Source organism: Aquarana catesbeiana, linkage group LG04, assembly GCF_042186555.1.
Source record: "Aquarana catesbeiana isolate 2022-GZ linkage group LG04, ASM4218655v1, whole genome shotgun sequence".
NCBI classification, from domain to species: Eukaryota; Metazoa; Chordata; class Amphibia; order Anura; family Ranidae; genus Aquarana; species Aquarana catesbeiana.
In genome coordinates, this window is record NC_133327.1 from 593,920,699 (window position 1) to 593,946,313 (window position 25,615).

Genomic DNA, 25,615 nt, shown 5'->3' on the forward strand with positions numbered 1-25,615 from the left:
TGCTTGGTTTTCGGGGCCCCGTACGCAGCTAGGCTCCCAAAAAGTCCCACACATGTGGTATCCCCATACTCAGGAGAAGCAGCTAAATGTATTTTGGGGTGCAATTCCACATATGACCATGGCCTGTGTGAGCAATATATCATTTAGTGACAACTTTGTTCAAAAAAAAAAAAAAAATTTGTCACTTTCCCACAACTTGTGTCAAAATATAATATTCCATGGACTCAACATGCCTCAAAGCAAATAGCTTGGGGTGTCTACTTTCCAAAATGGGGTCATTTGGGGGGGGTTTGTACCATCTGGGCATTTTATGGCCTTCAAAACTGTGATAGGTAGTGAGGAGTAAAATCAAAAATTTACGCCCTTAGAAATCCTGAAGGCGGTGATTGGTTTTCGGGGACCCGTACGCGGCTAGGCTCCCAAAAAGTCCCACACATGTGGTATCCCCATACTCAGGAGAAGCAGCTGAATATATTTTGGGGTGCAATTCCACACATGCCCATGGCCTGTGTGAGCAATATATCATTTAGTGACAACTTTTTGTAATTTTTTTTTTGTCATTATTCAATCACTTGGGACAAAAAAATTAATATTCAATGGGCTCAACATGCCTCTCAGCAATTTCCTTGGGGTGTCTACTTTCCAAAATGGGGTCATTTAGGGGGGGTTTGTACTGCCCTGCCATTTTAGCACCTCAAGAAATTACATAGGCAGTCATAAACTAAAAGCTGTGTAAATTCCAGAAAATGTACCCTAGTTTGTAGACGCTATAACTTTTGCGCAAACCAATAAATATACGCTTATTGACATTTTTCTTACCAAAGACATGTGGCCGAATACATTTTGGCCTAAATGTATAACTAAAATTGGGTTTATTGGATTTTTTTTATAACAAAAAGTAGAAAATATCTTTTTTTTTTCAAAATTTTAGGTCTTTTCCGTTTATAGCGCAAAAAATAAAAACCGCAGAGGTGATCAAATACCATCAAAAGAAAGCTCTATTTGTGGGAAGAAAAGGACACAAATTTTGTTTGGGTACAGCATTGCATGACCGCGCAATTAGCAGTTAAAGCGACGCAGTGCCAAATTGTAAAAAGTGCTCTGGTCAGGAAGGGGGTAAATCCTTCCGGGGCTGAAGTGGTTAAGGACTAGCCTTGTTTTGAGATTTTGGTGTTTACAAGTTTAAAACAGTTTTTTTTGCTAGAAAGTTACTTAGAACCCCCAAATATTATATATTGTTTTTTTTCTAACACCCTAGAGAATAAAATGGTTATCATTGCAATTCTTTTTTTCACACCGTATTTGCGCAGCGGTCTTACAAGCGCACTTTTTTTGGAAGGCACTTTTTTGAATAAAAAAATAAGACAACAGTAAAGTTAGCCCAATTTTTTTATATTGTGAAAGATAATGTTACGCCGAGTAAATTGATACCCAACATGTCACGCTTCAAAATCGGCCGGCTCGACCCTTAAAAATCTCCATAGGCGACATAAAAAAATCCACAGGTTTCATGTTTTGAGTTACAGAGGAGGTCTAGGGCTAGAATTATTGCTCTCACTCTAACGATCGCGGCGATACCTCACATGTGTGGTTTGACCACCGTTTTCATATGCGGGCGCTACTCACGTATGCGTTCGCTTCTGCGCGCGAGCTCGTCGGGACGGGGAGCTTTAAAAAAAAATTTTACTTGATTTTATTTATTTTTTCACCGTTTTAAAAAAGAAATTGTGTCACTTTTATTCCTATTACAAGAAATGTAAACATCCCTTGTAATAGAAAAAAAGCATGACAGGTCCGCTTAAAGCGGTTGTATAGTCAATTTTTTAACTTTTACCTACAGGTAAGCCTATAATAAGGTTTACCTGTAGGTAAAAAAAATATCCCCTAAACCTGTACGGTTTAGGAGATATTCCCCTTGCAATGAGCCGCTGACTGCAGCAGCGCATGCGCACAGGGGATTCTCGGCTGAAGGCCCAGCAGATGCCGGACCTTGCTGGAAAGAAATCTCCCGCGCGCATGCGTGGGAGTGACGACATCGCGGCTCCAGCCACTCACAGCGCTGGAGCCGCGATACCCGGAAGACACGCCGAGGCGACATGTCAGCTACCTTGGCGTGGACCAGATAAGATACCGATGCCTCGTTCTAAGGTAAGTATTTCGTAATGAGCTAGTATGCGGTGCATACTAGCTCATTATGCCTTTTGCATTACAGGGGTATAAAAAAATAAAAGTGTCAGCGGGTATACAACCGCTTTAAATATGAGATCTGGGGTCAAAAAGTCCTCAGATCTCATATTTGGACTTAAATGCAATAAAAAAAAATAAATTGTCATTTGAAAAAATGACAACAGAAAAATGTGCCTTTAAGACATATGGGCGGAAGTGACGTTTTGATGTTGCTTCCGCCCTGCTATAGTATGGAGACAGGTGGGGGCCATCTTCCCCTCACTCGTCTCCATACACAGACACAGACAGGTCCCGATCGCCTCCGCCGCTGCGCTGGAGGGCGTGGGAGAGCGGTGTGTGGCACCTCTCCCGCCTCCGATAACGGTGATCTTGCGGCGAATCTGCCGCAGAGACCACCGTTATCGTAAACAGAACCGCCGGCTCTAAAGATGGATACCTCGGTTGTGGCAGCAGCTAGCTGCTGCCGTTACCAAGATATCCATCTTCAAACTGCCAACGTATATATGTACATGAGGCGATCGGTAAGTGGTTAAGCCTAGGTTCACATTGGAGAAATTTGTCATGCGATTTGAGAGATCATGACAAGTCGCAGCCTATTAGAGGCAATGGCACTGTTCCAATCAGTGTGACAACGATTTTGTGGTGCCGCACCGATTTGCAAAAGTAGTTTCTGTACTACGTTTCCCGATTTCAGGTGCGACTTCAATAGACATCTGTGCATGAAGCCACACAGATGTCTATCAAGTAGCACCTGAAATCGCGCTGACCTTGCTACTTTCAAGTGAAGTATAGCGATTTCAAAGTAGCATCAATGTGAACCAGGGCTTAATGCTCATTTGTGTGTGTGGGTTTTTAATTGTTTTTTTTTATTTGCTTTTAAAGGATTCTGTGGTCATCCTGAACTTTTAGTAGCCATCTGTTTCAGGCACCTACACATGTATTTTTATACTTTGTAGTGCTCCCAAGGAATCCTGTACACAGAAAAGCTCTTAGCCTGCATTCACACCTGTGCTGAGTGCATTCCTGATGATTTGGAGGTATTGTTTTCATGTTTTTTTTCAGGCGTTTTGCAGACTTATTACAGGCATTTTTGCACATGCATTAAAGTGGAAGTCCAGTCAAAAAAATTTTTTTTCCTATTAATAGTATGTTAAATATCTTTATCTTTGATATTATTCATTTTCTGGCTAGATGATTGTGTCACTTAGAAAGTCAAATCTTCAGTTCTTCACTGACAACGCTCTATCTCTTTATCTGAATTTGCTAAACTGTCTTTCACTTTCTGAAAAGGTTGTCGGTTGTTCTTAGACAGCCATGCCTAGACCTGCCCAACCCCACCCAGCTCCACCCCCATCCAGGGGCGGCCTATCCATTAAGGGCGCACGGGTGCCGCCCCTTCTGTCACACCACCCCCCTATATGCGTAAAGGATAGATTCATGCAATTCATGAATCTATCCATGACCGCCGTGGCCACCCCCTATTTAGGCATCTGGCCCCTTTTCGGACGCCGGGCGCCTGAATTACAGCGGCGGGGGGGTGTTTTTTTGAAGCACATGATTGGCTTCAAAAAAGGTGGACTCGGAGTGCAGAGCATTGCGCTCTGAGCCCACATAACACAGTGTTAGAAAAGCAAATATTCATATTAACCGCCTCTCCGCCAAACAGGAAGCGCGGGTCTAATACCCCTCACTGTGTGCATGGTGTGGCACTGTGATGGTACTGATGGTCACTGTGTGCATGGTGTGGCACTCTGATTGGCACTGTGTGCATGGCGGGGCACTGAGATGCCACTGTGTGCATGGCGTGGCACTGTGATGGCACTGTGTGCGTGGTGTGGCACTGTGATGGCACTGTGTGCGTGGTGTGGCACTGTGATGGCACTGTGTGCGTGGTGTGGCACTGTGATGGCAGTGTGTGCATGGTGTGGCACTATGATGGGCACTGTGTGCATGGTATGGCACTGTAATGGCACTGATGGGCACTGTGCGCGATGTCTGGCACACGCCCAGCTGCTGTGAACAGCGGAGGGAGCTGGGGAAGAAATAAGAAAGAAATAAGGTACAAAGGAACATTTTTGAAGGTTGAAGGATGCAGATCGATTTCTATTGCTCATTACATGTGAATAATGAGTTTGAGGCTGGATTCACACCTATGCATTTTTAGTGCTTTTTGCATTTTGCAGATTTGCACTACAGAATGTGTTCCATAGGAAACAATGTTGAATGGACTGTAGTGCAAATCTGCAAAATGCAAAAAGACCTAAAACTGCACAGGCGTGAATCCAGCCTAAGGCTCCGTTTCCACTAGTATAACCTGTCATTCGACTTTGGACACAAAGTCACATGACCAGTTACAGCCCATTGATTTCAATGGCAAATCTCCCCATCTTTGCGACTTTGAAAATCAGCGACTTTGAAAAGGTGCCTGCACTACTTTGATGTGACTTTTGATGCAACTTTGACCCAGAGTGTAACATTAGATCAAAACTGAACTCATAATTACACAGCTTTGGAGTCGCACTAGTGGAAACATAGTCTAAGCCTAGATTGCAATTTTGATGCGACTTTGAGTGCAGCTTTGATCCAACTTTACACTCTCTGGATCAAAGTCGCATCAAAGTAGTGCAGGTACCTTTTCAAAGTCACTGATTTTCAAAGTCGCATAGATGGGAACAGGTGCCATTGAAATCAATGGGCTGTGACTTGACATGCGACTTTATGTGTCCAAAGTCGCATGACATACTAGTGGAAACGGAGCCTTAGTGTACGTTTCCACTATTGCAACACCAAAGTTGCATAATTTAGAGTGCGACTTTGAGGGCAGCTATGGATCCAAATGTACACTCTCTGGATCAAAGTCGCATCAAAAGTTGCATCAAAGTAGTGCAGGTACCTTTTCAAAGTCACATATATGGGAACGGGTACTAATAAAATCAGTGGGCTGTGACTTTGGACACATAGTTACCTGACAAGTCACGTTTCCGCTATTGCGACCCCAAAGTTGCACGATTTAGAGTGCGACTTTGAGTGCCGCTTTGATCCTACTTTACACTCTCTGGATCAAAGTCGCATCAAAGTAGTGCAGGCACCTTTTCAAAGTCGCTGATTTTCAAAATCGCATATATGGGAACTGGTGCCACTGAAATCAATGGACTGTGACTTATCGTGCAACTTTATGTGTCCAAAGTCACATGACAAGTCATACTGGTGGAAGCGGAGCCTTACGCCCCTTTCACACGTGAAAAACAAACAGGCAGATCTGAACGGACGCTCCATGTAGCTGGAGCGACGGATTTCAGTGGTGACATATCCGCAGACATCCGATCCGCTCCAGTCTGCTAAATCCAGACACATGGAAACCCTATTTTCCATCCGTCTGTTCATCCAATACCCCATAGAGGAGAGCGGGGCTCTGACAGGTCCGTCTGCACAGTGAGCAGAGACGGACCTGTCATCAACCAGCTTATCGGGGATCAATGGATCGATCCCTGCTGAGCGATCGAAGTCCATGAAAATGGACATACAAGTGTGAAAGAGCACCACTGGCTGCTTTGAGACTCAAAAGGAAGAAGAATTGAAGTCATGTGACGGCACTAGATACTCCAAATAAAGGTAGAAAAACTGGGATTTTGTTTATTTTGAGGCATAAGGCTGAACTTGGCTCACAATAATGATTGCAGGGTAGAATTTAAAGAGGAACTGTGGTCTGTTCACATAATTTGCAATAAAAACATCTTTGCAATTCTGAAGTTCCCTCCAACCACTTTGCATATTATTTTATATCTATTGTGATTCTGTACTTGCCAAATATGCGCCAAAAATCTCCCTCCACTAAGTCTGGCTGCATCCATTTTAACTGTGGGCAGCTGAAGCTGGTACCTGTTCACTTCCTGGATTTACACAGAGGCACACCTCCAGCTCTGCAGCTCTTATTGGCCTTCTTATGACTCATCCCCCTCCCTTCCTGGCAAACTCTCACGAGAGTGAGAGAGCTGTGAATGATGTCATCGCCTAGCCTTTTTACCAGACAAGAAAGAGGAAGTGGGCTGTATAAGGTATTTACTGGCAGAAAAAAAATGTTTTACTATCCAAAGTTAAAACAACAAGGGCAGAAGATTTAATAGATGGAAAGTTGAAAAAATGACCGAAGGTTCGCTTTAAGTGTTAGGGTGGACTTCCACTTTAAGCTTCGGAGTTTGTTTCTTGGGCTTGGCAACAGAAAGAGAAGAGTTCTATAGGAGGAGAGGAATTATTCAGGTGTAAGAAAGTTCATAAAAAGTGTGAATATGCCTGTAAGTCTATATTCATACTTGAATATGGTCAAAAAAAGCTCAAGAACGTTTTTGAGCATAGGGAGTCTGAGTGTATAAGTGTGAACAGCCACAACCATACCATTTCTATAGTGTTAAAAATGTTAGAGCACTTAAGAGTACACTGAACCATCAACATCCACTCTTTGAGAAGCTTATAGTCTACTATCTGTATAACAGTAGTACAGTCATGCATTAGGTAGGGTAAGTAAGGTTGAAGAATGATATAACTACCAGAATTGGGTACTACACTGCAGTTACACTGCAACTGAGCACCACAAACCAAAAACACAATTTTATTCATATTTAATATCTAAATCAAACTCCCCCATCCATGTCTCTGTGCTATATTTTGCTGAGAAATCACTTTGAATCCCCCTTTGCATTTCTGGCTGTGGCCAACTTGAGTAAGGACAAATGATTCATGTAGCATGTGCTTCCTGGAATCCACCTGCCCTTAGCTCAGGCATGCAGGCAGGAGGGTGTGCTTAGCTGAAAAAAAAAAACCCTCCCCTCCTGAAGACTCCTGGGATGTAAAATAAAATTTGCCCAGTCATGGTTAGCAAGAAGTAACTGAAGCAATGTGAAAAAAAGGTTTACAACAACCAAATATAATATACTTCCCTATCTATTTACTAATGCTAGCATCATACGGAATAAAACTAGGCAAAGTTGATTGAAAGAGTGACGTCCACCCAGGCCTTCAGTTCTGGAATGTTATGCTGAAAGCCAAAAATATGTCGACCTTTAATCATAAAATCAGCATACAGTGGAACCTTGGTTAACGAGCATCGTGGTTAACAAGCGTTTTGAAAGACAAGCAACTTTTTTTTTTAATTCTGATTCGGTTTGCGAGTGTTATCTGGCAAAACAAGCAGAATTCAAGCTAATGTGGTGTCATTACCGCATTTGGCCAGAGGTGCGGGGGCACCGGAGACACTCGGAACAGTTCAGGAGCCGTTCGGGAACACTCGGAAATACTCTGTTTCCAAGTGTTTCCAAGCTCAGCTCAGCTGTCCCTGAGTACTTCCGAGGCTCTCCGGCGCCCCCCACCAATGGCCACATGCGGTATTGCATGCAATAGAAGTCAATGCAGAACAAATAATCTTTGTTTCCATTGACTTCTATGGGGAAACTCGCTTTGATATGCAAGTGCTTTGGACTACAAGCATTCTCCTGGAACGGATTATGCTCGTAATCCAAGGTTTCACAGTACATGTTTATTAAAATGACTAGAATTTGAAAATGTTATAACATTTATTTCATTTTAGATATTACCAAAAAGAAAAGCACCTGCGCTCAAATCTAATAAATAATTTAAGAGTTTTAGTGGGGAGCTGGCAAATAGAATGTCAGGTCATGGCTTTTATTTTAAACTATCCCTATTTGTCTCTATACAACCCTCTTAAAGCTCCTATACAAAAACCAGCAAATGGGTATATGCATGGACTTAGAGGATTACAATACATATAAGTTTTATTTAAGCTTGTAATAAACTGGTCATAGCATAGCAACCCTTAATCTAAATGTAAACCTTGAACCATATCTTAAATCTACAATCACACTACTGTGACACATTTTTTCCTGTGGGTACTCACTCAATCTAACTGACAAAATATCTCATAAAATAGACAAGCTATAAATATATACTCTTGGTTCTGTTTTTATGTCTAAAAAGAAGATGCATCAGAAGCCAGCCCTCCAGTGTTGGTCTAATCCCAGAACAAAAAAAAAAACATTCAGCACAGTGGATCAACAATTAATTAAACTTTTATTATCCGCTGGTACCAGGCCAGCCAAAGAACTTGTCATATGTCCAAGCTGATGGTATTGATAATCATTTAATATTTTACATCTTAGAATGGTGTAAAAAGAGCTTCTGTTCTGTAAACATTAGCATTCCTCTCATCTTCAACATTTCTGATGAGGGTACTTGGAAGACAATACTTACTGTAGACATTTACAATCCCTGTGGCGGGTAAGTATGTTATGTGCTGTATATGTATTTTAACTGTGTATTAACCTCCCGGGAAGTATGATTATGTCAGATTTTTGAATCTCAAAGCGGTACAATTGTTTTGCATAGAAATTTGGCAGTTTATATTATATTGTAGGCCAGTAAGTAAGAACACAGTTAAATCTGTCCAAACAGGAGTCTTAGTAGACTTCCCAGGTATGATAAAGTTTGAAACCCGAAATCATAAATTATAATATAATAAATAACTATAAATAATTATTAAAAAAATATAGATAATAATAAAATGAATTTCCCCACGATTCACTATTGCTCAATTCTGCAAGTGTTCTAATTTACTATCGCTGTTTTCTAGCTGGTCTAAAACCACTTTTGATGTAAAGCAAGGATCCTCAAACTATGGCCCTATAGCTGTTGCGGAACTACATATCCCATGAGGCATTGTAAAACTCTGACATTCACAGACATGACTAGGTATGATGGGAATTGTAGTTCCTGAACAACTGGAGGGCCATAGTTTGAAGACCCCTGATGTAAAGGGACGCTTTTTGGATGCCATGGACAATCTCCAGTTTCCAGGCAGAAAGAACAGTGTATATATCATATAAAACTGCATGCAGGGCACCGGACAAAGCACTGGGGACAAAAGGGATGTGAAATGATTTGATACAGTAATGTAATCTGTAAGATTACAGTGTACTGTATGTGTTATGTTTTTTGTGCTTTTTGAATTTGCCGCCGGGCTCCGTCCCCGTGCGTCGCAAATACAAATAGTGCGCTCCAATTCAATGCACTAGAATGTATGCTTAGAACAATGTATTGCCCCCTTAAAACAAAGATACAGCACCACATTCATAAAAACACTTCAATTCTGGTTCCATCATGTGGCAGAGCCATTTCATTTATTTAGTGTAACCTAAAGCCCAATTAAAGGGTAAGGCACATGGTGACTGGTGATGGCAGTTGGAGAATATTTGATGTAAATTCACAGTCCCGGGTGGAGACATTTTTCATATTTATTATTGCTATTGAAGTGAAGGACTTTATATACGCACTGGAGATTGTGAAATAGACATCTTTTTGGATATGCACATGGTTTACAATTACAGGGAGGTCATATGATAAAAGTAGTTGAAGACTTTTTGCGCTGCACTTTTTGATATGAATATAGTTGATGGATGTGGGAACACATAATTGTGTATAGCTGCAAAAGGTTTATATGATATTTTGTTTCACTTTAGTTGGGTTTAGATTCACAAGATTTGAGGTAGCATAGAGAATTTTTTTTGTTATAAATTATCCCTAAATGGTCTTTTAATATCTGGCGGAGTTTAGCTTTAGGTATTGCATTTTATAAGAATTCTATTGTGAATTAGCCTTTACTTTATAAACTATAAAGATATTATCTTTATTATACAGCAAGGTGCACTGCTGCCAACAGAAATGTGTTTGTGCCATGATGATGAAAGATAAGCATGGCAATAAAACTTCACTGACATGTTGTTGTTAACAGGTAGTGATCAAGCACAGAACATGTATAAAAGAGAAGTGTTGCAATGCAACAAATATGCATTGCATAACAACACCTGTACAAATCCCAGAAGTAGCTGTATTTAACAAGCAGCCACAGTTTCAATACTCGTAATGATTAGTGATCCCCAAGAGCACTCTATGACAAATACATGAAATAATGGAAACACAGCAGAAGCAGTCATGTTACAGAGAGACTAATATAAACTGGGTAAACTGTGAAACTATGTGAGAAATAATGAGGTTGATTGACAGAAGGTAAATAGGCTGTTCATTTTACAAGGGGATTTTCCCCAGAGCTTGAAGTTCTGTTGACTTCCATCATAGAATGGAGTGCACTCCTAAAAGCTGTTTTTTTTACTTGCATGTGACTGGGTATTCTAGTGAAACTTCACCACATTCATTAAGCTCTGTGGCAAATACCCTTGCAAAGTAAATAGTGTATTTGCCTTTAGTAAATCAACCCCTCCTCATATGTTGGATTTTTAATGAGGAAATTAACTCTGGAAGCTGTGCCCAAAAAAGGGCAGGCAGACAACAAAGTACTAGTCATCAGCAACGTCTATATGGTCTTCCTGAAGCTGATCTCTTCCCACATTTCTTCCCAATCCTTGTTATTCACTTTGTCTCTGCGTGGGGTAGCCATCTTCTCAGATAGCAAGCAATTGTGCTGCAAGTTTGAAAATAATTTGCTTACCTATTGCTAGACTTGTCAGGCTTCACAAGTTTGTTGCACAATTGCAGCAAGTCCGCATTGCATGACTCCAGTTCAACTTTCTTTGCAAACATTCTGCAAGTCTTCTGCTTCGCCAAGTTCTGGTTCAGTTATGTTGTACAATAGTCATCCCACCACATGGGTCACTGTGGCTGAATTTTCATGCTGTAAACTCGCAGAGCTCTTGCTGTAGACTTGCCACTGCAACTTTGCTCTTGCTAGAGATTTGCCACGCAAATTTGCTACAAATTGTAAAAGTGTCAACTTTTGCTTCAAGTGCTCTGCAAGTGTACAACTTGCCAGTGAAAATGTGCAGCAAGTAAACAGACTTACAATTCAAAACTGCCACAAATTTGTGGCAAGTTATGCTTGCTATCTAGGTTGGAAGAGGCAAGGCTTTGAGTCCTAACTCCGGGGCCCCCAACAGATACAACAGTGACCAGCACAATAGTGACCATAGGTGAGCATAGGGGTGCAGTGCAGAATCTACCTGCTGCCCCCCCCCCGACCCAACAGGGATGCCAGCTTCCCTCCTCTCCTCTCCTGCCAGCTGCTGCTACACGCGCAAATGGACATGTTTCAGGATGTCATTTACTGGCCTCTTCCTTTTCTTAATGAACACAGTTAGTGATCAGTACCAATTGCTCACTGGGTTTACTATGCTTCAGTTTGTGCATGAACAGGAAGCTGCTCAGCACAGAGCACTTCCCATTCATTCACTGTCCAGTGAGACTGAGGCTGCAGAGAAAGTAACTCCGGAATCTCTGCTCTCAGTGCCTTTCTCATTCTCAAATGTGAGACATCATGGATCTGTTTAGACCACTGATATTTCAGGGCTTCTAAATTTTTTTTTTTTTAAATACGAAAAAACAAATGCATAAAATACTAAAACAAAATAAAATTGTAAAAAAATAATAAAACAAAATAAAATTGTAAAAAATAATAATAAAAAAACAAAAAAAACAAAACCGTCCACTGCCCTACTGACACCAATCTCTGCCCTACTGACACTGTTCATGTATTAATACATTTTATATAATATATATATATATATATATATATATATATATATATATATATTTATTTATATATATATATATATTTATATACACCCACACAATATATATATATATATATATATATATATATATATATATATACTTACACTGTACATACACGTATGGTTGTTTGAGCTTTGGGGTGCACACCCTAATGCAATAGGCTGGGCACACCTATGGTAGTGACATTACCAAATGGCCCTTCAAATCTCTTGGGGATAGCAGTTAGAGGGGCAGCAATAACTTACATCTCACTTAGCAGATATATAGCTGCAAGGCTGACAGGACAGAAGTGTTCAGGCACACTTAAATGTCAGGAAGCACACAGATTTATTTAGAGGCAATTCAAGAAACAAGGTAACCAGTTGGAACAAGTTCTATTTTGACATGGTTCATGCTAGACACAACACTTTCTGCCAGGCTGTTTGCTCAGATAAAGGTCTGGCATAGATTTTGTGGAGGAACGGGAACCTATTTCTTTTTTCTTGTTTTTTTTTTTTTTTTTTTGCATGGAGTTTCGCCCTTATCTCTAAAGAGGGTTTACTATGAATTTTGGGGGAACCCCACTTTTTTTATTTTTTTGGGTGTGGGGGGCTCCCAGTTGGCATCCATACCAGACCTTCTTCATCCAGGATACGAGTCTGCTATAGAGAGTCCCTTAATATTGGTTTACAAACAGAACAAAGCAGTCAAGGCTGTCATTTACCAACAATTTAAACTGCATTTTTTTTTTGCTCAGGTCAGTTTTGCTGTAGTAGGTTGTATACATTTGTACAGATGCGTCACTGCACAGGCAGGGTAATAAGAAGAGCTCCAATATTTTTTATTTTTGCTATAATACATATCCAATATAAAAATGTAAAAAAAAAAAAAACAAATTTATTCATCAATTTAGGCCAATATGTATTCTTCTATACATTTTTGGTAAAAAAAAAAAAAAAAAAAATCACAATAAGCATATATTGATTGGTTTGCGCAAAAGTTATAGCGTCTACAAAACAGGGGATAGATTTATGGCATTTTCTTTTTTTACTAGTAATGGTGGTGATCAGCGATTTTTAGCAGGGCTGTGATGGACAGATCCAACACTTTTTTTGGACCAGTGACATTATTACAATGATCAGAGCTAAAAATATGCACTGATCATTGTATAAATGACACTGGCAGGGAAGGGGTTAACATTAGGGGGCGATCAAGGGGTTAACTGTGTCCTAGGGAGGTGTTTCTAACTGTGGGGGGAGTGGACTGACTGGGAGTACAGAGAGATCGCTGTTCCTGATCACTAGGAACAGACGATTTCTCTGTACTCCCCTGTCAGAACGGGGATCTGCTTTGTTCTCTGGGGAGATCGATCGCGGGTGGCCGGCAGTGTCTCGTGCACGAAACGACGTACGGGTACGTCGTTTCATGCAATAGGGCTGCTGTGCCGCAGTATATATGCAGTGAGCGGTCCTTAAGTGGTTAATACAAGGACACTTACCTGTCTAGGGATCCAGCGCTGTCCTCCCCCGAGCCATTTCTTTAATCAGCTTTGTGTGCAGGTGACGCTGTGAATGGTCCCGTAGTCTTCTGTGACTTGTGATGTGTCCCAGATGTTATGCTTCCAAGAGGACTGCGGGAGAAGGAGGGGGGCCCGAACTTCCAACTCAGATTACCGCAGTGCATCTGACCACAGGTGGGAGCTGGTACCTGTCAAAACCAAAATGTGGCAGAGGAGGGGGGGTGTAAATAAGTGGAACTTTCCTTTTTGGGTGAAGTGCCGCTTTAAGGTCATCCTCCAGGAATGCTATTAAAATGAATTTTGCATGTTTAACCACTTCAGCCCCGGAAGATTTGGCTGCTCAATGACCAGGCCATTTTTTTGTGATACGGCACTGCGTCGCTTTAACTGACAAATGCGCAGTTGTGCGACACTGTACCAAACAAAATTGATGTCCTTTTTTCCCACAAATAGAGCTTTCTTTTGGTGGTATTTGATTACCTCTGCGGTTTATATTTTTTACGCTATAAACAAAAAAGAGCAACAATTTCGAAAAAACACAATATTTTGTACTTTTTGTTATAATAAATATCCCCGATTTTTTTTAAAAAAGCTATTTTTTCTCAGTTTAGGCCGATATGTATTCTTCTACATATTTTTGGTAATAAAAATCGCAATAAGCGTATATTGATTGGTTTACACAAAAGTTATAGTGTCTACAAAATAGGGGGGTAGATTTATGGCATTTTTTTTATTTGCACTAGTACTGGGGGCGATCTGCAATTTTTATCGAGACTGTGACATTATGGCGGACACATCAGACACTTTTGACACATGTTTGGGTCGATTGACAATTATACAGCGATCAGTGCTATAAAAATGCACTGATTACTGTATAAATGTCACTGGCAGGGAAGGGATTAACACTAGGGGGCGATCAAGGGGTTAACTGTGTTCCCCAGTGTGTGTTCTAACTGTAGGGTGAGGGGACTGACTATAGGAGATGACAGATCGTGGTTCCCAGCTCGTAGGAACTCACGATTTGCATCTCCTCTCCTCACAGAACAGGGATTTGTGTGTCTACACACACACGTCCCTGTTCTGCCTCTCGTGCCCGCGATAGCACGTGGCCAGCGGTCGTCGCACCTCCGCATGGGTGCCTGCTATCCCGCTTTAAGGAGCCGACGTACAGCTATGATAAAGTACGTAGTGTAATGACTGCGGCTGGTCGGCAAGTGGTTAATGTTCCAGGCATTAATACAACTGCTGCTCCCTGTCAAACTGAGTTTTTTAGAACTTTTTTACTTTGGCACTTGTTTCCCAGGGCAGTGCTCAGCCCCTCCCCCATGCCATCTGACAATATCTTGCCCGTTTTCCTAGCAAATGGCCATTACTGATTCCTAACATTCAGCTTCCAATGACTTTAATGGGTTTTGGATTCGGCACCCAAACTTCAGTAAAGTTTGCTGCACCCAGGCTCTTCTCTACTTACTACTATTCTAGACTAACCGCCTCATGCTTCTGAACCCCGTGAACAAGTTAGCCTTAGTATCAAACCTATAAACTCAGACATTATAGCTATGCAAGACACACTAAGGGTCGGTTCACACTAGGACGACTTGTCAGGCGACTTAGCCGCCTGACAAGTAGCGTCCCGTTCTGTACAATGGAACCGTTCTAATCGGAGCAACGCAAGTCGCTCCGACTTAGAAAAAGGTTCCTGAACTACTTTGAGGGCGACTTGAGGCGACTTGCATAGACTTCTATATAGAAGTTGTTTTGCAAGTCGCCGCCCCTGTCGTGTCCAGGTTGCCTGAGGCAGTCGCGCTGCAAGTCGCGCTGCCTCAGTGTGAACCGGGGCTTAGGCTGGGGCAGAGAGGCTAAAAGAGATACTTTGCCTACTCTGTAAACCTAGACCTGATGATTACGAGAGTAGACAAACTATCACTGCATTTTGGTAGAAGTTCAGTTCAAGGCGTACAGACTCAGAGTGAGATAACGAAGTACAAGGTGAACTATTCCTCCAATAATGAGGATCCAATCTGATTGCACTGGCAGACAGGGCAGCGGTCTGCATCCTTCTATTTTACATTGATCAGACATAAATTTATGACCAATATATATATATATATATATATATATATATTTCTTGAATTGCCTCTAAATAAATCTGTGTGCTTCCTGACATTTAAGTGTGCCTGAACATTTCTGTCCTGTCAGCCTTGCCGCTATATATCTGCTAAGTGAGATCTAAGTTATTGCTGCCCCTCTAACTGCTATCCCCAAGAGATTTGAAGGGCCATTTGGTAATGTCACTACCATAGGTGTGCCCAGCCTATTGCATTAGGGTGTGCACCCCAAAGCTCAAACAACCATACGTGTATATAACATTGATTATGTTGTTACAATGGCATGCAAAAGTGGATGGTATATATTAGGCAGCAAACGAACATGTTTTCCCTGAAGTTGATATGTTAAAAGCAGAAAAAATTAGCAATCATAAGGATTTGAGCGACTTTAATGGGGGCCAAATTGTAATGGCTAGATGACTGGGTCCATGTAACTACATAACTTCAGCTTTTGTGGGATGTTCCCAGTGATCAGGACCGACCAAAAGTGGTCCAAGGAAGGAAAACCGGCAAACTAATAACAGGGTCATGGGCATCCAAGGCTCACTGAAGCAAGTGGGAAGTGAAGGCTGGCCCGTGTAGTCTGATCTAATAGAAGAGCTAATGTAGCTCCAATTGTTGAAAAAGTTGATGCTGGTTCTGATTGAAAGGTGTCACAACACAAAATGTGTTGCAGTTTGTTGCATACGGGGCTGCGTAGCCACAGACCAGTCAGGGTTCTCAAGCTGACCCGTGTCCACGGCATAAGCCCCTAAAATGGGCACGTGAGCTTCAGAACTGGACCACAGAGCCATGAAATAAAGACATCATGTGGATGGCCCGGTGCATGTGTGTTGCTTTCCTGGGGAAGAGATGACACCAGGATGCACTATGGGAAGAAGGCAAGCTGGCGGAGGCAATGGGATGCTTTTGGCAATATTCTGCTGGTAAACCGTGGGGCCTACCATTCATGTGGATGCTACTTTGACACATACCACCTACCTAAACATTGCTGCTGACCAAGTACACTCCTGCATTAAAACAGTATTTGCTGAAGGCAAAGGCCTCTTTCAGCAGGATAATGCACCCTGCCACACTGCAAAAATAGTTCAAGAATGGTTTGAGCAACATAACATTAAACTCAAGGTGTTGACTTGGCCTCCAAATTCTCCAGATCTTAAGACAATCAAGCATCTGTGAGTCTGATCCTCATAATTTACAAGGTCTCATCTTGCAATTTACAGGAATGAAAGTATCTGCTACTGATGACTTGGTGCCAAGATACTACAACAAACCTTTAGAGGTCTAGTGGAGTACATGCCTTGACAGGCCAGGGCTGTTTTGGTGACAGAAGAGGGACCTACTCAATGTTAGGTGGGTGGTCATAAAGTTAAGGCTGATCATTGTACATTGGAATGCATAACTGACACTCAGCGACATGATGTGTGGGTTACTGTGTGCCACCTTTGGCAGCCCTGACACTCTAGGCCATGGCCTAAATTGGCTATGCAGGAATCTGAGTCCTAATGGACAGATTAAACCACAATTTATGAGAAAACATCTGTATTCTGTAATAATCTGTGCTGGTGTGTTCCTGGTTTAATAGCCAATCAGTGTTCAAATGGAAATCAAGCATTTGACATTTAACCTATGCTGTTAACTGCAGTCTTAGTATAAACTAGAACAATGTAACCATTAGGTGTGAAGCAATCATCGTTGTCACCTAAGACCCCATCAAACCGCTAACGTCCTATCATTTGCCTGCCAACATTGCTATGAAATGTTTTGTCTTGTGATCATGTGCAATGCAAACATTGCCTCAACAAACAAAAGTTCAATCTCTAAAGTAAATCCTACATCACCAGACATTTTGCATTATATAGGAAAATACAAACAACACATAACTGAAATCATTCAGAATGAATTGTTCCTTAATGATTATAGGTATACACACTAAAACAAACACACAAACACAAGTAATCCTGATCTCAAATAAGATATCTTACTACTTAGATAATTTATTTAAGGAGGCATTTAAACCTTTGTCTGAGTGAGATAATACATACACTGCAAAATGTTAAGTGAGAACAAAAACAAAATAGTTGCATATAAAAAGAAGTTCTATATTTAAGGATCTTACATGATTGTTATTTCCACATTTAATTTCACTAACAAGGGAACTCATGTAATAACAAACAAGTTTAAAACAAATGAAGATGGAGCAAAACCTAAAAAAAAACACTATTATGCCCCGTACACACGGTCGGACTTTGTTCGGACATTCCGACAACGAAATCCTAGGATTTTTTCCAACGGATGTTGGCTCAAACTTGTCTTGCATACACACGGTCACACAAAGTTGTTGGAAAATCCGATCGTTCTAAACGCAGTGACGTAAAACACGTACGTCGGGACTATAAACGGGGCAGTGGCCAATAGCTTTCATCTCTTTATTTATTCTGAGCATGCGTGGCACTTTGTCCGTCGGTTTTGTGTACACACGATCGGAATTTCCGACAAATGATTTTGTTGTCGGAAAATTTTATATCCTGCTCTCAAACTTTGTGTGTCGGAAAATCCAATGGAAAATGTGGGATGGAGCCTACACACGGTCAGAATTTCCGACAACAAGGTCCTATCACACATTTTCCATCGGAAAACCCGACCGTGTGTACAGGGCATTACAAGTTCTTTGCAGCCTAGAGAAACTACAATCTTGACAGCTTGGCAGTCTAGAGTTACTTCTTCGCAGTAAATTAATATCAGCATTGTGATAGTGGGCTTCATGTTTTCATTTTTTTCATAAACTACTTTAAAGACCAAGTCTTAAATGCCCCCATAACGCAAGACAAGGTTAAACGAGCGTTGAATTCTCTGCCAGCACGGAAAACCCCAGGGGTAGACCGTTTATCGGCTGAATTTTAAATATAAAACCCACACTAATCTTCTCCTTCCGCATTTGTACGAGATTCCTAAAATAGCACTTGCTGAAAACCATGTCGGAAGCAGTAATAGTAGTGGTCCCCAAACCGGGTAAGGCCCAAACCGTAAGGACCCATCTCTCTGTTCTTCTTATTGCCCGATATGCCTACTAAATGTAGATGCTAAGGGTACTGACTAAGGTGCTGGCAAATTGCTTGAACTCAGTTATTCTTAAATTAGTTAATGGGGATCAATCAGGGTTAATGCCAGGCAAAGGGACGGATATTAACCTGCGCTGTCTGTTCATGGTTATGGATACTGCCGGTTTTGCCTCTGACCTTGGGGTGGTGGGCCTCATTAGATGCAGAAAAGGCCTTTGATTCTTTTGAATGGGAGTATCTTTGGCTGGTCCTGCATAAATTCAGTTTTGGGCCTAAATTTCCGAACTGGGTTAAACTTCTGTATGCTTGCCCCATGGCCAGGGTGCAAACCAATGGCTTACTTTCCCCTTTCTTTCCACTATATAGAGGGACGAGACAGGGGTGCTCCCTTTCTCCTGGGCTATTTGCCCTAGCTATAGAACCAATGGTGATTTGTTTGCGAAGCTCAGAGAATGTGAAAGGCATATTAGTGGATTCTAATACTGAGAAGGTTTCTCTATATGCTGATGGCACCCTGTTTCTGAGGGATTTGGGACCTTTGTTGGAGGTGGCTCTGTCTCTCTTTGACAGATTCAGGGACTTCTCTGGCATATGTGTAAACTGGGATAAATTGGTCCTGTTTCCGTTGTTGCCTGGGATCCCACCTCCGGTCGCCAACCTGACACTTCTATTAGTCACCCAATTTAAGTACCTGGGGATTCAAATAACACTTGATCTCAAACGGTTCTTGTCCAACAACTTTCAACCGGTTATGACTCAACTTATTAATAAATGTGGGATATGAAAGACCCTGACTCAGGTAAGTTGGGTCAATTTGATAAAGATTATCTTTTTGCTAAAATTTTTCTATGTATTTTGTAATAGCCAGTTTTGGTTCCCAAGGTCTTTTTTTTACAAAATTGATCAACTTCTCACCCTGTTTATCTGGGCCAGGAACATTCCCCGCTTAGCAAAAACTATTTTGCAACTCCCAATGTCAATGGGAGGCCTGGCCCTCCCCAATTTTAGACACTACTATTGGGCAGCGGTCCTTGTCACTGTCTGATGGTGGTTCGCCCAATTGCGAGGAACCCCGTGGTTAACTCTGAATCCACATTTCTGGGCTCTTATGCTGAGCTGAGTAATGTGTTTTTTTTGAGGGCCCAGGTCCAACCCCAACATCATGAGGCCGATGTGTACCACAATTAGGGTCTGGCAGCAGGTGACTAAATTTTTGAATGAGCCTAATGTCTCACGGTGCTTCCTATTTTATGCAACATTCTATGCACAGAAGTTCATCCTAATGAAATGGGAAAACAACTGTGGTGCCCACGGTCTAGCAGTGGAGAACATTGGTCAACCAAGTGCTTCCGTTATATAAATTAACCTATATGGGTCGCAACTGTCCAAAAAAAATCTATACGATTTGGGGTCCATGGGTGGAGGCTAGAGGACGGTCTCTGTGAATGCTTTTGTGTATCCCCCCTCCCCCTCTTTCCCCCTTTGCCCACTCCTCAGCCCCACCCTACTACCTTTTCATTACTCTTTTGCAGTGACTAATTATTGGTGACATATCTGGGGGGAGGCTGGCTATGTAATTTGGAAGTTGAACTGCCTTACATTCTGGGCTACTTCTCAGAGTTGCCTGCAGAATTGCTGACTGATTTATGCTTTTATATGTAGTAGACACAGTACCTGTGTTGTAATATCTTGCCATGTAACCTATTTTGTACCAATTATGATTTGGTTTGTTAATGTTTTTCCTTTTTACTCTATACAAAATAAAGTGCATCTGTTAAAAAAAAAGACCAAGTCTAAACAGCAAGTAAACTGATCCCCAAACACTACCTACAAAATACTGCAACTATGCTAAAGTCAAAACGCAATTAGTTTACATTAGAGTATATTGGGGCAAAGCAAAAAAAAAGTAGATATACAATAAATCTCTGTAATACATGCACATTTCCTCATGATGTATCCCTTTAGAGAACCTGCAAGTACAGAAAAATACTGGTTGATCTGCCATAAATGCACTCGGCTTCAAAGTACTGTTGTGAGCTGACTGCACATAGCATGTTATCGTGTATAGTGCAGAACCTGAGGTCCTACATTCTACGTGAGTAGGCCATGGGCTTTCCCAAATCCCAGGAGCAGAAGAGAGTGCCTGATGCTGGAGCAATGAGGAATAAAGATAAGGATTTTACCTTATCTACCATTCTCTAGCCAAAATGAGCAGTTAACCTTGCAGTGTGGAGGTGGATCCACTGAAAGTGTAACTTTTTACCAAGCTTTGACTTCAGCTTTGAATAAATCTGCAAAATGTTGAGTGTAGATCTGTTGCCAGTTCTGGTTTAGATACCAGCTCCAAAACCTTTTTTTAACCATGTTTATTAGGGTCACCATGGAAGTATTGAAAATGCACTAGACCGTCAAAATAGCACTCTTGGGCTACATTTGTAGAGGAAGGCAGGGGAAGTCATCACAGAGGCAGGTACACACAAGACAATGTTGAGCCCAAAACCATCAGATCTCAGGAAAAATGTACATCAGTATTGCGATATTCCAACCAAAATTGACTATTTATTGTTACAAAGAATTACATGGCGTTTAAAAATCAAAGCATAGAAAATGAGAACATCAGCAAAAGCAGCATTTAACTATGTTGTTAGAAGTTAAATATATTTTACTTTCTACTGTAATGTGATACATCTGATCTGTGGATAAGAAGAACAGTGATAATACCAAATGTAAGTATTGGAGCTTGGATGTCAATGGACTGACTGCACGGTACACCAATTAACAATATTAATACAATAGATGACATTCAGTAAGAAGCCAATTAGAGCAACAGGAGAATTCCAGTCTGCTTCCTACTGACTCTAACAAAGAGTGTACCCAAATACACAAACATTGACACAATCCCTGAGCAAATATGTTGTCTGTTTCTCTACCATTTCTTTCAAATATTAAGAATAAGTAAACACCAGTAGATGTAGGCAGAGTGACAAGGGGCCAGAGTGATCTATGAGGTATCCCAGAATGCTAATATTGCGCTATTATATTTTTATTACTGGATCTTTCTGGGGACCATTTATTTACACTATAATCCTTAAAGCTGAAGTGTGGGGAAAAACTTTATTGGGGCATTAGCTAGGTACTAATAAGGAACCTTTAATGCTGTTTTATTCCTTTTGCATCTCCATTTTCTCTCCAATTAAATTTTGTTTTTAAAAAAATTGTGAAATGTAATAACACTGCGCAAATAATGAAAAGTAGACATACATTACACTTAGGAATGTATGCACCTTTTTATGTTTCCTGAATCTCCTGAAACTAAAAGGTGCAATGATATGCAAATACTGACTTTGGGAAAGATAGTCGATGGCTGAGCCTTATTTTCAGCTCATAAATATTATGAGTGGACCATTAGGCTGCTTTCACACTGCAGCTGCGGCCATGTTGGCAGTAAAGCGCTGCTCGAGCCTTAGAACACCAATGTGGTCCATTATTCTGTGGACCTCCTGTAAGCAAGCCCATCAGCTAAAAACATTAGACTGACAGTGCTGTACAATGTTCTGGAGTCTGATTGGCCTAGTATGCAGAGGATTATTGAAAACGAATATAAATAAAGGTTTGAGCAATAATACAATAATAAATTATAGGGTCAGCACAGTGGTGTAGTGGGTAGCACTCTCACCTAGCAGTAAAAAGGGTCGCTGGTTCGAATCCCAACCATGACACTACCTGCCTGGAGTTTGCATGTTCTCCCTGTGCCTGCGTGGGTTTTTCCGGGTACTCCGGTTTCCTCCCACACTCCAAAGACATGCTGGTAGGTTAATTGGATTCTGTCTAAATTGTCCCTAGTATGTATGAACGTGAGTCAGGGACCTTAGATTGTAAGCTCCTTGAGGGTAGGGACTGATGTGAATGTACAATGTATATGTAAAGCACTGCGTAAATTGACGGCGCTATATAAGTACCTGAAATAAATAAATAAATAATAAATAAATTATAAAAAGTTAACAGGTAAAAGGATTAAGGGTTGTTTGATATTTAAAGCTGTGCTCCAGTCAGAACCTTTAATTTTTTATTTTTTGTTGTACAGAGATGGAAACATTAGAGCCTTATGACCTTTTTATTTTCTCAGTTCTATATTTTATCTTAAACATTCATTCAGTGCTGCAATTTACTAGCACTGCTAAAACATATCTCCTACAATCATTTGTAGGTTATTGCTGGATTTGTATTTTTTTCAGTATACCTCAATGACTGTAATCCTAGAGAAATAACACAACAATTTCCTGCAATGGTGCAATGCCATAGCATAGCTTACCATGGCACAGCTTATCATAGGATAGCTTATTCAGACCAATGGTTTATATCCCAAAATTGAAAGAGTTAGTTCCTGCAGCATTGTGCTGCCATGGCCCACCATTTTCAGTATCAGGAAGTTACATAGTAACATAGTAACTATGCAAACTATGTAAACATAGTAACTATGTAAACTATGTAAAGTTAATTCAAGGAAATGATGTGCAGCCAACACTGTAGTTCACTGGTCTCCAAACTGCGGCCCGGGGGACAGATGTGGCCCTTTGCTTGCTTTTATCTGTACCTTGGGGCAATATTACCTCCACTGTCAGCAACAGCGGGGCATACTTTCTTCTACTGACACCAATAATGGTGCACTATTCCTCCCATTGACCCCAATGATAGGGCACTATTCCTCCCTTTGACACCAATGATGGTGCACTATTGTTACCAACAATGGGCCACAATAATGTCCCGTACACACGGTCGGACTTTGTTCGGACATTCCGACAACAAAATCCTAGGATTTTTTCCGACGGATGTTGGCTCAAACTTGTCTTGCATACACACGGTCACACAAAGTTGTCGGAAAATCCGATCGTTCTATACGCGGTGACGTAAAACACGTACGTCGGGACTATAAACGGGGCAGTGGCCAATAGCTTTGATCTCTTTATTTATTCTGAGCATGCGTGGCACTTTGTCCGTCGGATTTGTGTACACACGATAGGAATTTCCGACAACGGATTTTGTTGTCGGAAAATTTTATCTCCTGCTCTCCAACTTTGTGTGTCGGAAAATCCGATGGAAAATGTCCGATGGAGCCCACACACGGTCGGAATTTCCGACAACACGCTCCGATCGGACATTTTCCATCAGAAAATCCGACCATGTGTACGGGGCATTACTCCGCCTAATACCAATTATGGGGCATTGGTTCTTCCTCATTTTCTACTGTCAATGGCCCCAGTCCAGCCCCCCCTAAAGTTTGAAGAACAGTAAACTGGCCCTTGTTTAGAAAGTTTGGAGACCCCTGTTGTAGTTCATGCATATAGACCTGTTGTGGGATAACAACCGTCTCTTTTATGTTGTTATCCTTTCTTGGGGCTACAAGTGGCCACGCAGGGCTTTAGTTTGGTTGTAATTATTAGAGGCTATTTCCTGATTTTGTCTATTACGCAGGCATGGTCCTTTAGTGTCACTATCAGGAAACCCAACCTGAGAAATACCATACAGCCATTACTGGAGCACATGCATGTACTGTATACAGAAAGTAACTGCAGGAGATCAGCAGCACTGAGGTGCAATAAAAGATTTAAAAAAAGTAAAAAACATAAAAAAATAAGACAGCTGTTTATGATACACAGAACTTTAGAAAACATAATATCATTCAGTTAGGGTTTGCATCTACTTCAATAAGCAGCCACTTATCACTAGTAAGGAAGCAAAATTGCAACAAAACACATTTTTTTTTCAAAGCTGGTTTCCCTAATAAAACAGTGCCATCACACAGTGAAAAAGCGTTCAGCTCCACAGACTCAACAGAGGAAGGGCATGTCAAAACATTTTACCTGACAGACATATTTGTTCTTCCATTTACTGAGCACACACTCACTGCTCTGCATCAGCTCCTGTAGGACAAGAGAAAACAGTGAGCTCTAGAGAGTCGGCTGTGTATATTGTTCGCACTGCTTTAAGTGCTTCAGGTTTTCAAGCAGAGAGAGATTAGCATGCCACATAAACAAAGATGCAACTGTTTCAGAACAGTTCTCAAGACAAAAGCACTGTTATCATCACTGCGATGCCTGATCCTTTATGAAAATTAAAGCTGCTGAAAGGTGATTGAAAGGAGGATTGTTTGCTGCCATTCTTGTATCTTTCTCAAAAAGCATACCTCCAGCTCCATAAGATTGTCTCGAAGCTTTTCTGGACGCTTGTTCTTCAGCACCCAAGGGAAACCCCGAGCTTAAAAAAAAAAAAAAAAAAAAAAAAAAGTTATTGGCAAATAGGTAACCTTAAAGCTGAATTTTACGGGGACATAAAACCACCAATGAATCAGGTTATGTACTTATAAAAAATAAAAAAAAAAGGTAATGTATTTTTACATATAATTGACTTGCAGCACTTGGGTCCTCAGTTTGACCTGCAATCAAGATACTATCTGCATAGAGTTTGCACGAAAATTTTATTCAAGAATGTATTCTTTGCTTTAAGCTTTTTATACAGTATTACGCTATGTGCTCTCATATTCCTTCCACATATACTTTGGATGTCTGATTGGACCTGCCCTTTTATCATATATATTCTTGCAAGTACCCGGGTCACCTGGATTTGCGTTTCTAGTAACAGTTACCATCAAGGATCCCCACTTTACAAGCTCGATTGACTCAGTGGGTGTACACCCATCTGTGTCCAATCTCTCTGGTAAGCCTCCTTTAAGAGCGGTGGTGGATCTTCTATCAACACTCCATATTTTAATTCCACACTTTTTGGTGTTATACATTTTTCAGGACTTTACTTTTTCACGGACTCAGTTCATTCTATTAAGAACACCAAGTATAAGTGTGTCACAGAGAATTTTTTTTTTTTTTGTGTCACCTTTATATGGACACAGTATATATAATTTAGAATGCTCACCATATATCATCACATGCTTATGGATTTTATACACTGACCAATATTATTTATTGTATGATATGAAATAGTGTTATTAATTACTTTCACATTCTTTAGCGCTGCACTTTCCCTTATTACAAGAATGTATTCTTAACTCAGAAAAGTACCTTCCTTTGCTCTTTGGTTCAGGAGCTCACGGAGAATGTTAACCACTTGCCGACCGCACTATAGCCAAATGACCCCTACAACGCGGCCAGCCATGA

General features: G+C 41.0%; 1 protein-coding gene across 1 annotated transcript in view; it reads right to left on the reverse strand.

Moving 5' to 3' along the window:
- WDPCP (WD repeat containing planar cell polarity effector) overlaps positions 1 to 25,615 on the reverse strand; it is a 684,160-nt gene that overhangs the window by 543,483 nt on the left and 115,062 nt on the right. The window contains exons 5-6 of the mRNA XM_073628184.1: positions 24,631 to 24,701; positions 24,308 to 24,367 (exon numbers count right to left, since the gene is read on the reverse strand). Coding sequence (XP_073484285.1) covers positions 24,308 to 24,367; positions 24,631 to 24,701 — 131 coding nt within the window. The remainder of the gene's footprint in view (positions 1 to 24,307; positions 24,368 to 24,630; positions 24,702 to 25,615) is intronic.